This window comes from Oryctolagus cuniculus, chromosome 12 (genome assembly GCF_051225735.1).
Source record: "Oryctolagus cuniculus isolate XC-2025 breed Fujian yellow rabbit chromosome 12, ASM5122573v1, whole genome shotgun sequence".
NCBI lineage: Eukaryota > Metazoa > Chordata > Mammalia > Lagomorpha > Leporidae > Oryctolagus > Oryctolagus cuniculus.
Window position 1 is genome coordinate 52,045,818 of NC_142878.1, and position 13,074 is coordinate 52,058,891.

The following is a 13,074-nucleotide window of genomic DNA, read 5'->3' on the forward strand; positions in this document are numbered from 1 at the left end:
GGAAGAAGCTCCTGGCTCCTGGCTTCGGGTTTGTGCAGCTCCGGCCGATGCGGCCAATTGGAGAGTGAACCAGGGGATGGAAGACCTCTCTCTCTCTCTCTCTCTCTCTCTCTCTCTGCCTCTCCTTCTTTCTCTGTGTTATTCTTTCAAATAAATAAATAAATATTTTTTAAAAAAGAAATTTTCTCACTCCCTCTGTGTAACTCTGCCTTTCAAATAAATACATAAAAATCTTTTTTTTTTTTTTTAAAGTGCCCTAAGTGGCCGGCCCCACGGCTCACTAGGCTAATCCTCTGCCTGCAGCGCCGGTACCCTGGGTTCTAGTCCCAGTTGGGGCTCCGGATTCTGTCTTGGTCGCTCCTCTTCCAGTCCTGCTCTCTGCTGTGGCCCGGGAATGTAGCGGAGAACGGCCCAAGTGCTTGGGCCCTGCCCCCATGGGAGACCAGGAGGAAGTACCTGGCTCCTGGCTTCGGATCAGTGCAGTGCTGGCCGTAGCGGCCATTTGGGGGGTGAGCCAACGGAAGAAAGACCTTTCTCTCTGTCTCTCTCACTGTCTAACTCTGCCTGTCAAAAAAAATAAAATAAAATAAAAAGTGCCCTAAGAGGAACAAATGTGATTAATGATAGAGCAAAACTTACTAAGTCAGAAGGAAGATGGACTAGTGGCATTGCAGGGGTGACTGCAAAACAACATGAGCTCAACAAAACAGAGGCACTTCGCATTTCTACACCATCCAAGTCTGAGACACAGATAAACATCTCTTGCATCCTTAGCATCCTGATAGTTGGGCCAGGAATGGGTTGCCAAATTTCAACATTAAAAAATCCACCACCCACATGGGGTGGTGGGGCCGGCCGAGGAAAGTGGAATTTAGATATTGATTGATGTCGCTGCTAGAATCCCACAAGGAAGGCCAGACACTGCCTTCATAGAACCATAAAGGGAGAGGCAACATTTCCCATGTATGCCCACTTGCTGACTTGTTACAGTTCCCACAAGAGCTGAAAAATGAAGGTGGGTGGAGGAGAGGCAATGAAATACAGCACATTTCTGAATAAAGAGCGTCGTCTACGCTAGCTGGAGTTCAAGAATCTCTGGGCACATCTTCATGGTGCCTTAACTCCCCTCCCGGCCCTGAGACCGAGTTCCTACTGCCTCAACTTACTTGGGCGCTGAATTGCGGGTCTGCTTTGTGAATTACCTCTGCCCCTTGTTTCTCTTTTTCAAAAACTTTTCTATCTTCCTTTTAGGCAATTTATTACTTGTTAGAATTTCCAGAAGTAGCTGAGAGTAGAGAATACTGAACCTGAAAAATTGGTTACTGAAGAACAGCTGTGGTGTGGCACACACGCTAACAGGAGGTATGGCGCGTATGTCGTGCTTTTCATCACAAACCACTACGGTTCAAGTAGTATCATCGGGAAACCGCTTCAGAGCAGACCGTTATTTTACTCCGTATTAAAGAGCCCTTAAAGAACACGGCCACCTCAGCCAGGCGCTGGAAGCAGCAGGGAAGTAAGGGTTGCTTGGATACCCCCTGGGCCGGGAAGATCTCGCGCGAAGCGTTCAGAACCGATTTCAACCAGTCACGCCCTTTTCAAAGATGGCCGACCTCACTTCCCACACGCAACACGGACGTTTCCAATTTCTTCCTATGAGGTGCGTCTGATCCAGGACTGCTTGCGTGACCAAAGTCAAGATGGCAGTCACATCCTTTTAGAATTTAAGGGTAGTGAAGCCATTTATGACTTGTTTCCCTCGGTGAACATGGTGCCTTGTGTTCAGTTATTGTTTGCGGAGGCGTGGTTGCCAGGAGTCAAAATGGCTCCTTCCCGGAACAGGTTTCCTAGGAAGTGAAGCTGTGACGGCGAGGCGTTGCCCGGCCGCTCTTGGTTAAAAGTACTCGGGGGTTAGTTCCTCTTGCCCTTAGTAGACATGGCGCTGGCCAGCGTGTTGGAGACGCCGTTACCTGTGAACCAGCGCGGGTTTTTCGGACTCGGGGGTCGTACGGATCTGCTGGATTTGGGTCCAGGGAGTCCCAGTGATGGGCTGAGCCTGACCGCGCCCGGCTGGGGCGTCCCAGAGGAGCCGGGAATCGAAATGCTTCATGGAACCACCACCCTGGCCTTCAAGGTGCGACCCCAGCCGCCTGACCGGGCTGACTGCCGAGCACTCGCGCCCTTCCCGGCCGCGTTACCGGGCAGGAGCCTGCCGTGGCCGTAGCCCCAGCCACCAGGCTCAGGCGGAGGCTCGGTCCGCTGGTCCCGCGCGGGCGGTTTCGCTGTCTCATTGCCCTGGGAGGCCTCGGCCCTCGCTGCGGCGGGGCTGGTGGGGGGAAGTCGGGGAAAGCAACCCAAGACAACTAACTGGGCCTGAGTCCTAGGCGACCCCGGTTGCTCCTGTCCGGGAGCTCCTTGCTGGGAAAGAAGAGCCCGAAGCCTGCTGTTATCATTCACTTAGGGTTTGGGAAGCTGGGCGGCCCCGGGGGGCAGGAGTACCCAGTCTCCCTCTGTGGCGTGAGGGGGAAGCTTGGGGAAGTGGAGGGAGCACTGTGCTAGGAGCCAGCCACTTGGGGTTCCGGGCCCAGCTCTGCAATAATAAGCTCTAGATCCGGGGCAAAGGGATTGGATCTCATTAATCCTGCCCGGGCATCTATCATGCGAGGCTGACACTGGTGATTGCCCATGTCTGAAGATTGATGGGAAGCCCAAGACATGTGTGTTGTGAAATGTGAAAGGACAGAGAAAGATCTATGCTGGGTTTGATACTAAAAGAAATCCCGGGGGCGGGGGGCAGACGTTTTTGTGGTCTGCCGTGGCCTGTTTAATGTGTTCCTCTGCTCTCAACAGTTTCGCCATGGCGTCATCGTTGCGGCTGACTCCCGGGCTACAGCAGGTGCATATATCGCCTCGCAGACGGTAAAGAAAGTCATAGAGATCAACCCCTACCTGCTGGGCACCATGGCTGGGGGCGCAGCAGACTGCAGCTTCTGGGAGCGCCTGCTGGCCCGGCAGTGTCGGATCTATGAGCTTCGTAACAAGGAGCGCATCTCAGTGGCAGCTGCCTCCAAGCTGCTGGCCAACATGGTCTACCAGTACAAAGGCATGGGGCTGTCCATGGGCACCATGATCTGCGGCTGGGATAAGCGGGGCCCGGGTGAGTGAAGTTGGAGTGTTGAACGGATGGGTGAGTGAGAGACTGTGTGCTGTGTGGGCGCTGAGGAGGTGTTGAGTTGTCGTCGTCGTCTTTTTTTTTTTTTTTTTAATAAAAGATTTATTTATTTATTTATTTGAAAGTCAGAGTTACATAGAAAGAGGAGAGGCAGAGGGAGAGAGGGGTCTTCATCCGCTGGTTCACTCCCCAATGCAACGACCAGAGCTGCATCCATCTGAAGCCAGGAGCCAGAAGCTTCCTTCAGCCACAGCGGCAGCCCCTGGTCGTCGTCTTGTTCAGAGTAGGCACTGTGGTGTAGGAGACAGCACAGTGTTAGACCACCTGGGTCACGACCCGCCTGTGTGACCTTTGGCAGATTGCTTATTTTCACAGCCTCAGCTTTTCCACCTGCTAGATTGCTTGAATGGTGATACGTGTAAAGCAACCAGTGCCACATCTGGCACGTGATTTTTTTTTTTTTCTGTCCCATATAATTCTAAGAACTAGAAAGAGTTGTATTTGAGGGGCAGGCATTTGGCCCAGCAGTTAAGATGCTGCTTGAGGGGCCGGCACTGTGGCACAGCGGGTTAACACCCTGGCCTGAAGTGCCAGCATCCCATATGGGCACCAGTTTGAGTCCTGGCTGCTCCACTTCTCATCCAGCTCTCTGCTATGGCCTGGGAAAGCAGTAGAAGATGGCCCAAGTCCTTGGGATCATGCATTAGTGTGGGAGATCCAGAAGAAGCTCCTGGTTCTTGGCTTCGGATTGGCACAGCTCCGGCCTTTGCAGCCGATTGGGGAGTGAACCAGCGGATGGAAGACCTCTCTCTCTTTCTCTCTCTCTCTCTCTCTCTCTGTCTCTCCTCTCTCTGTAACTCTGACTTTCAAATAAATAATCTTAAAAAAAAAAAAAAAAGATGCTGCTTGAGAAGCCACACCCCGAATTGGAGAACCTAGGTTCAAGTCCTGACGCTGAGTCTGGTTCTAACTTCCTGCTAATGTCATCCTGGGAGGCAGTGAGATGGCTCCAGTGTGTCCACCTGCACGGGAGATGAGAAGTGAGTTCTAGACTCCTGACCTCGGCCTGGCCCAGTCTTGTCCCAGCTGTTGTGGGCATCTGGGGGGATGCGTGCATTCCAAATGGTGATTTAACCCCTGCACCAAATTGCTGCCCTCAGCCAAGTTCAAGTTGTCCCTAGTAAATCTGGAGTAAAGCCAATGACTTTCTATGTAATTCTCCTTGCTGCCTGTTTGAAAATCATTATTCTTTCCTCCTACTGTCTTTATTTCATTCACGTATTTGCTTACTAAATGCCTAGTGATCCTTAACTCTAGGATACTTCCCACTTTTTAGCTTGCTTTGGAGTGAGGCTAGAAAGGGATATGGGGGTAGGGGGAGAACTGCTATATTATTATTATTATTATTATTATTATTATTATTATTATTTTGGACAGGCAGAGTTAGAGAGAAAGGTCTTCCTACCGTTGGTTCACCCCCAAAATGGCCACCATGGCTGGCGATCTGTGCCGAACCAAAGCCAGGAGCCAGGTGCTTCCTCCTGGTCTCCCATGCGGGTGCAGGGCCCAAGCACTTGGGCCATTCTTCACTGCATTCTCGGGCCATAGCAGAGAGCTGGACTGGAAGAGGAGCAATTGGGACAGAATCCGGCACCCCAACCGGGACTAGAACCCAGGGTGCCGGCGCCGCAGGCGGAGGATTAGCCAAGTGAGCCGCAGCACGGCCGAACTGCTATATTCTTAAAGCTGTACCTATGAAATTTGTATTTATTAAATAAAAGCTTTCTTAAAAAAAAGGAATAGAGAGGACCCATTTACTGCCCAATAGGGGATGGGTGAGGAGATCAAAAAGTAGATGTGAGAGAGGATCTCAGTTTGTTAATTTGGAAGTTGAGATACTTAGCATTTTTAATTTATTTTATAATTTTATTGGAAAAGCAGAGAAACAGATGTTTCATCTGCTGGCTCATTCCCTGGATGCCCACAGTTTTCTCCAGTTGGGCACCAAGGAGCTGTCCACTTGAGCCATCACTCGCTGCCTCCCAGGATGTGTGAGCAGGAAGCTGGGTTGGAAGTGGAGCCAGGACTCAAACCTAGGCACTGTGATGTGGGATGCAGGCATCTCAAGGTGACTTAATCAGTGCGCCAGGCATCCATTTCTAGGAAGTAGAGGTACTTTTTCTTTGAAAGATAAAAGAATAGTTCCAGGGTCCAGTGTCGTGGCATAGCAGGTAAAGCTGCCTCCTGCAATGCCAGCATCCCTTGTCTGCACTGGTTCAAGTCCAGGCTGTTCCATTTGTGATCCAGCTTCCTGCTGATGGCCTGGGAAAAGCAGCAGAGTATGTTAAGTGTTTGGGCCCCTGCCACCCATGTTTTTCTCTAACTCTGACTTTCAAATAAATAAATTTTAAAAAAATCTGTTCTATATGTTTTGCATGGTGCAGGGAAGCATTTGAGTAATATTGCTTTGAACTCTTAGCCATTGGGTTTGATCCAAGTGACTGAAAAAGTGTAAGAATGCAGGTATTGGCTGGCAAGGAAGGTCCAGGAAGCTAGAGCATGACCTGAATTGCAGCTTCCTCCAAGAAGCCTTCCTGACTGCCCACCCCATTCAGTGTGAGTCGGCTCTTTGCCTCAAGAAACAAACTATGAGTCACAGATGACCTAATCCCAGGCTGATTAAGATAAATGAGAGTACCATTTTTAAAAATATTTATTTATTTATTTGAAAGAGTGACAGAAAGGGAGAGAGAAAGCTCTTCCATCCACTGGTTCACTCCCCAAATGTTCTCTGTAGCTGGGGCTGGACTAGGCTGAAACCAGGAGCCAGGAACTCTGCCTGAGTCTCTCACAGGAATTGGAGGGCTTGAGCCATCACCTGCTGCCTCCCAGGGTGCACAGAAGCAGGAAGCTGGCTAGGAAGTGGAGTCGCTGGGTCTGGGACTAGCACTCCAGGAGGGGACACTGGTGTCCCAAGCTGCAGCTTAACCCATTGCACCACAACACTGGCCCCACAAATACTGTTTTTAGAAGAACCAGTGGGAGGCTGAAGGAGTTTGGAGGAGGAGATTCATTTTGATGGGAGAGGTGGGGGAAGGCTTCATGGATAGGTAGTGATTGTCTTGGGTATGAAAATGAGGAAAAGAGCGAAGAAGCATGAGGTTTTGGGGGAATGACTGGGGAACCAGTTTCGTTGGCGCCAAGAGCTGTGCTGAGGAATAGAAAGCCATGAAATTAGAAAGGTTATTAGGAACCAGATGGTGAACCACAAGGCAGTGTCCCAGCACCGGGCCTGGAGAGGGGAGAGGAAGGACTGGGGCAGCTGGAGAGTGGTCTGAAGCTGAGAGCTGATGAGGCAGTGGCGCTCAACCTGGCACGCGGCAGAATCACTGGAGACCTGAAAGTCTAGCTCTGTCTTATTTCCTACCCCTCACTAATTAAAAAAGGCCCAGGCTGAGTCCTAGGCATCTCTCAAAAAAATCTTCCTTGGATGATTTGATGCGCAGTGAGAGCTCAGAACACTGAAATAGGAAAAAGATTATGGGTGCCGCTGACAAAATTTTACAAGACAGGACAAAGTGTGGTGGGTGGTGCTTGGAAGGTAATGGAGAATTGCTGAATGTATGTTAGAAAGTTTGAATCTGAACCTGGTGACCCATAACATCGATTGGAAGGGTGGTTGGGTCTGGCAGCAGCTTTTTTTTTTTTTTTTTTTAAGATTTATTTATTTATTTGGAAGGCAGATGGTGCAAGTACTGTGGTGTGGAAGATTAAGCCTCTGCCTGCATCGCCAGCATCCCATATGGGTGCCAGTTCAAGTCCTGGTTGCTCCGCTTCTGATCCCAGCTTCCTGCTAGTGCTCCTGGAAAAGCAGCAGAGAATGGCTCAAGTGCTTGTGTCCCTGCACCTGCGTGGGAGATCTGGAAGAAGCTCTTGGCTCCCGGCTTTGGCCTGGCCAAGCTCCAGTTGTGGCCTTTAGGGAAGTGGACCAGCAGATAGAAGATTTCTCTCTTTCTCTGTATTTCTGACATTCAAATAAATAAATAAATCTTAAAAAAAGAAAGAAGGAAAGAAAGGCAAAGTGATAGGTGGGAGAGAAGGAGATGTTACGTCTGCTGGTTCGTTCCTGTCACGGCCAAGACTGGGCCAGGCTGAAGCAAGGAGCCAGGAACTCAATCCAGGTCTGCCACATATGTGGCAGTGATCCAAGAACTTGAGACATCATCTGCTGCTTTCCCAGGCACATTAGCAGGGAGCTGGGTTGGAAGTGGAGCAGCAGGGACTCGAATGGTACTCGTGTGGAACGCTGACCGCTTAACCTGCTGTGCCGCCATGGAGGCCCCTGGGATTGGTGTTTTTATTAAGATCTTTGTCTAAATACTCATCTGTATCAGAAATCAACAGCCAATTAGTAAGCATATTAGGCGTGCTGACCATATGATCTTGTCTTTTTTTTTTTTTTTTCTGACAGGCAGAGTGGACAGAGAGAGAGACAGAGAGAAAGGTGTTCCTTTGCCGTTGGTTCACCCTCCAGTGGCCGCTACGGCTGGCATGCTGCGGCCGGCGCACCGTGCTGATCCAAAGGCAGGAGCCAGGTGCTTCTCCTGGTCTCCCATGGGGTGCAGGGCCCAAACACTTGGGCCATCCTCCACTGCACTTCCCTGGCCACAGCAGAGAGCTGGCCTGGAAGAGGGGCAACTGGGACAGAATCCGGCGCCCCGACCAGGACTAGAACCCGGTGTGCCGGCGCCGCTAGGTGGAGGATTAGCCTAGTGAGCCGCGGCGCCGGCTGTGATCTTGTCTTACTACCTAACTTTGCTGGTGTATCACAGAAGTAGCCAGAGACAGTATTACTGTATAAACAAATGGATGTAGCTGTGTTCTAATAAAACGTTATTAGAAAAAAAAAAATTAGGTAAAATTGACCTGGCCAATTCCTGCTCTTTGCCAGCAAAAGAAATACAGTGTGAGCTATATATATAATTTTAAATTTCATAGTAGTCACATTTTAAGAATTGAAAAAGAAATTATTTAACCCAGTATATCCAAAGTAGGTCAGCATGCAGTACTCACTTTTTTTTTTAAAGGTTTCTTGCTCCTTTCACTATAACATTTTTTTTAAAGATTAATTTATTTATTTGAAAGTCAGAGTTACACAGAGAAAGGAGAGGCAGAGAGAGAGAGGTCTTCCATCTGATGGTTCACTCCTCAGATGGCTCAATGGCTGGAGCTGTGCCGATCCGAAGTAAGGAGCCAGGAGCTTCCTCCAGGTCTCCAACGTGGGTGCAGGGGCCCAAGGATTTGGGCCATCTTCTACTGCTTTCCCAGGACTTAGCAGAGAGCTGGATTGGAAGAGGAGCAGCCAGGACTAGAACCATCGCCCATATGGGATGCCAGCACTTCAGGCATGGCGTTAACTCACTGCACCACAGCGCCAGCCCAGCAGTACTCGCTTTTATTTCGCATGCTCAGTAGCTACACATGGCTGGTGGCACCATACTGGCCAGTGTGGGCCTTTGCTCTCCTGCGGTGGGACGGACAGCTTGTCTCCGCTGTGGTTTAGCACTTGGAGAGCCGTTTCGAGCACTGCCTCCCTTAGTGCCTGAAATCCTGCACTTGAATCCAAAGCCGTCTGGGTTATGGTTACTTCTTGAGTGTGCTGAGGGGATAGGCAGGGTAGCCAAAGTCAGGTGAGGTGACATGTTGTAGAATCCCAGAGTCTTAATCTCAAATTTGATTCCATTGGCTGGGTTGAGGGGGCCGGTGTTTTTTCTTTAAGTGATTTTCTAGAAGTCCTGTTTTCTTGTATTCATGTTGGTTTCCCCTAAGTTTCAAGTAGGTTGGAGAATGACTGCCTTGGACGTTGGATTCGATGTGAAAGGGCTGGTGCTTGGTTTTTTTGCTGACCTCATCTCTCTTTCCAGGCCTCTACTACGTGGACAGTGAAGGGAACCGAATCTCTGGAGCCACCTTCTCTGTAGGTTCGGGCTCTGTGTATGCTTATGGTGTCATGGATCGAGGCTATTCTTACGACCTAGAAGTGGAGCAGGCCTATGATCTGGCCCGCCGCGCCATCTACCAAGCCACCTACAGAGATGCCTACTCAGGAGGCGCTGTCAACCTCTACCACGTGCGGGAGGATGGCTGGATCCGGGTCTCCAGTGACAATGTAGCTGATCTGCACGACAAGTATAGTGGATCCACCCCCTGAAAGGGTGCAGACAGACGGCTACTTGCATTTCTTGGGGTGACTGTCACTGGTGATAAGGATACAGCACCACTTCCTATAGTGGAGGGGTCCAGAATTTTATCGATGCTTTTTGAAAGTTCTGGAACACTGACCTCTGTATGTTACCAGGTGTTAGTGAGCTGCTGCAGAGTGTGACAATTTGTTTATTTTCTCGGATGTTAACATTACACTACCCACTACTCGACCTCAGCCTGTCTTGCGTCTTTTGTCCACACTGTCCCTCCTGCAAGCACTTTACAGTGAAATCAGCCAGGACAGTGGGAGGGAGGTGACTGTAATTACAGGAAACAGTGGTGTGAAGGCATTGCCTAGCGAATACATTAACGTCCCCACTCATGAAGCTAATAACAAAGGAGAAGGGGAGAGCGGGCGGAGGGAGAGACTTCCGATCCTGTTTGCAAAGAGATGAGAAGTTGATGAGGTGGAAAGACGCACAGGGCTTCGAGGGAGCAGTGCTCCCCTGTGCTGGGGGAGGGGAGGCTGGTGTGACATCACAGCAGAAGGGTGAGGAGGGTGAAGCTTGCATCAGCAACCAAGTGGGCCAGGAAGGCTCAGCCATGTGAAGCAGCAGTGGCCACAGGAGTGGCGATCCTTGTCCCTGAGGCTCTTCAGTGGGGAGGGGTTGCAGAGAGGGTGATGGGGGGCTTCTAGCTTCCTGGGCGGGAAGCCGCACAAAATAGTGAAATGTGTGGGTAGGGAAGAGGCCTCGCTGAGAACAGAGATGGCTGATTTATCACACTCAGCATCGAGGGGTTCCCAAGCTATGGTGGCAGCAGATGGCAAGGCCTTCTGTTAAAAGACATGTTGGGGGGGAGGGGCGGATGAGAGGAGGTTGGTGGGAGAAAGAAACCTTTGGAAAGTGCAAGAGGACACAAGCAGCCCGGTTGGCCAGAAGGAAGCGTGGCCGAGACCAAGAGGTTAGGCAGGGCAGAAAGGCAGGGCAGAAAGGCAGGGCGAAGGCCTCGGCTGAGCTGCAGCTGCCGCCCTGCCCCCTCAGCCTTGTGCAGTTTGTGTATTGATTGATGAGGGCTGTCGGCCAGGAACTGATCGAGGCTTGTTAATTGCATTTGTCAAATGCAGGGAAATTGGGAATTAGTGAGACCGGAGAAGGGAGTTTGGAAAACAAATGACTTCTGTGCTTATGGAGATCCATTTTGCTGAAAAAGTGTCTCAGGAGCTCCTGGCGTCCGGGAGCTGCCGGCTGCACCCACACCCACTCCACGCTGAAGCAGGCAGGGGCTGTGCTCTGTCTTCCTTGTGCACCGTGGGCCAGTGGTCAGCATGTGGGTGGGCATGTCCCTTTCCTCTCAGGACACTCAGTGCGTGGAGCTTCTTAACAATTAGAATATTTTTTTAAATGTGAATTTGTAGGAGAAATCCCAACACCTGAAAGAGAAAATCTGAGGTTGAAGTAAGAGTTGAGGGTGGGCACATGCGCCTTTGTCCTCTCCCCCCATTCTCTCTCCCTGGCACCTGTTGGGACCCCAAGGAACACAATTTGCAAACCACTGCCTTGGGGAATGGCCTAGAGTGTAGAAGAGTTGAGGGTTGGAATTCCCTTGCCTGTCTCCAAGTGTGCGAGACTCCCTGGCTTCATTCCATCAACAGGAAATGCAGTCTGGAGAGGAGAGGAGAGAGGATCTTGAAACTTGCAACCTCTTGCCCTGTTTCTGTCTCACACCTTGCCCTGGCAGGGGTCTGACTTCAACCCAAACAGCTCCACTGCCCCTGCGGGCTCCTGGCGTTCAGGAGAGACAGCTCAGCCCCTGGCCCCCGTGTCCTGGTGTTCTGGCTTCTTCCCATCTCTGCCTTGCTGGGGCTTCACAACAGACTTCATTAAATGGAAGCAGTCGATGGGTGGCAGGTGTTCTGCCAAGGTGAGGAACCATGGCTGGGCCAGTGATGTCTGCCCTGTGTGTGATTTCTCACTGCGGGGTACGGGTGGGGAGCTGGCTTTGCAGCCACGTGACCGCCTGCACCTCGCGCTGGAGAGATGCTGTGGAGTGGAGTGTACCAGTTCAGGGACCCCCTTCGGATTCATTTTCCAGCACAGTCCTCTTGTCAAGGGATGATGGAAAAGAAACTGCCTTCAGCAGCTGGAAGATTAATTTCTCTCGGCAGTTCCCGGGGCATGCAAGGGACAGGGCTGTTTAAGTGATGTCTGACAATTTCTCCTCCCTCCACAGAGAGCTCAGAAAACTGAAATCCGACTCCTCGACTCCTTGGGGTCAGTGATGGGCCCGATCACGGGAAGTGGGGAGCAAAGGCTCCTGGGGGCCCCTTGCTGCCTCTTGCCTGTAGGGAACACTGTGGGGTTGCAGGCAGCTGTGCCCTATGGCATCTCCACACCAGACGAGGGAGGGCAGTGGGGTGCGTAGAATGTTCAGGAAGGAAGGTGGGGAGGTGCGGGAGGACACGGGCAGAGGGGAGGAGGGAGGGAGGGCACCAGGAAAGCAAATCAGAGACTGAAGCATAATAGTTACCGAGTGTTCCCTCTTTAGGCAAAACCAGAAGGTCAGTGTCTCCCGACATCCTCGTCAGCTAGCAAATGAGAAAACTGTCAAAGCCATTTGGGGAGTGGAAGGTCACATCCTTTGAGGGGAAATAAAACAACTGATTTATTCTGGTCCACGGATTCTGTGTGTTCTGTTAAGCGAAGGAAGCCAGAGGTGACAAGGGAGTAAGGTGGGAGGCCAGGATGGGGGGGAGGATTCCCAGGGGAGCACTTCCCTCATGTGGAGTGATGAGGGTCATGGGGTCAGTGGAGAACGCGCGACCCCCTGTGAGTTGCTGTGTGTGTTTAGCTCTTGTCTTTCAGTGTTGGAAGGGAAGCCCGTTCCTTACACAAGACCAGGGGCTTTGAAACTGATCTGCAGCCGTGATCTCAAGACACTGCTAAGTGCTTTATAATTTAAAAATCTATGTATATTGCAACCAACCATCTCCGCCGCTTTGTGTTTGCTTCTTGTTTGTTTTTATAAATTCTGGTTTCCCTTCAGGAAGCCGGAATCATATGGGGAAGGCTTTAATTATAGCAGGCAGGCTGGAGCAGGGAGCAAACACAGCACTCAGAACTGCCCTGATTCAGCAGCTGCTGCCACCGCCTGCCTGGCCCTGGACACCCCCTCCACTTCCCCGGAGCCAGCCAACTGTCCACATCCTGCAGGGCTGCCTAGGTCTGGCCTGGGAGCCAGGTTCTGGCTTCCAGGGGCTATGCCCCATGAAGCATTTCAATAATAATAATAAAAATTCCTAAAATGTCCCCATCGCAGTTGTTAGCGGGTCAGGCAGAAGAAATTCTACCGCGTCAGCTTCTTGGGTCTATTTAACCCAACTCATTTCTCCCAGAAGCTTTTGCCTCTGAGTGAGGTGCCAAGCCCAACTGGGTGCTTAACCCCTCAGAGCCCAGAGTAAGCTGTCATTGGCCATGAAGGTCTGACCTAGTTTATTTGGAAGGAAATACACTGGCGAGGACTCCACCTCTTCATGCCCCTCTGTGTACGCCCCCGTCTCTCGGGCTGTTCCTGCCTTTGCTAGTTCTCACGCTTTCTGCATAGAAGCACCCTGTTCTTTCCTCCACAGAATTAAACTAAAACCAATCCATCAATAAACCAAGTGCTGCTATAGGCTTTCACGTATCAAGAAAAGGTGA

At 50.9% G+C, this 13,074-nt stretch overlaps 1 protein-coding gene and 1 long non-coding RNA gene across 2 annotated transcripts; both read left to right on the forward strand.

Moving 5' to 3' along the window:
* Positions 1–1,923: 1,923 nt before the first annotated feature.
* Positions 1,924–9,606, forward strand: PSMB5 (proteasome 20S subunit beta 5). The gene is made up of 3 exons (XM_002718075.6): positions 1,924–2,134; positions 2,851–3,157; positions 9,097–9,606. The coding sequence occupies exons 1-3, from the start codon at positions 1,937–1,939 to the stop codon at positions 9,381–9,383; spliced, it is 792 nt and encodes a 263-aa protein (XP_002718121.1). The 5' UTR covers positions 1,924–1,936; the 3' UTR covers positions 9,384–9,606.
* A 1,924-nt stretch (positions 9,607–11,530) lies between these two features.
* Positions 11,531–12,050, forward strand: LOC149123029 (uncharacterized). Its single transcript, XR_016217960.1, has 2 exons — positions 11,531–11,649; positions 11,924–12,050. It is a non-coding gene; the product is annotated as an uncharacterized LOC149123029 (long non-coding RNA).
* The last annotated feature ends 1,024 nt before the right edge of the window (positions 12,051–13,074 follow it).

Coding starts and splice junctions, on each gene's coding strand:
- PSMB5 (XM_002718075.6), top strand. CDS start 1,937: ATGGCGCTGGCCAGCGTGTTGGAGACGCCGTTACCTGTGAACCAGCGC. Junction 2,135..2,850: donor CCACCACCCTGGCCTTCAAG/GTGCGACCCCAG, acceptor TGCTCTCAACAG/TTTCGCCATGGCGTCATCGT. Junction 3,158..9,096: donor CTGGGATAAGCGGGGCCCGG/GTGAGTGAAGTT, acceptor CTCTCTTTCCAG/GCCTCTACTACGTGGACAGT.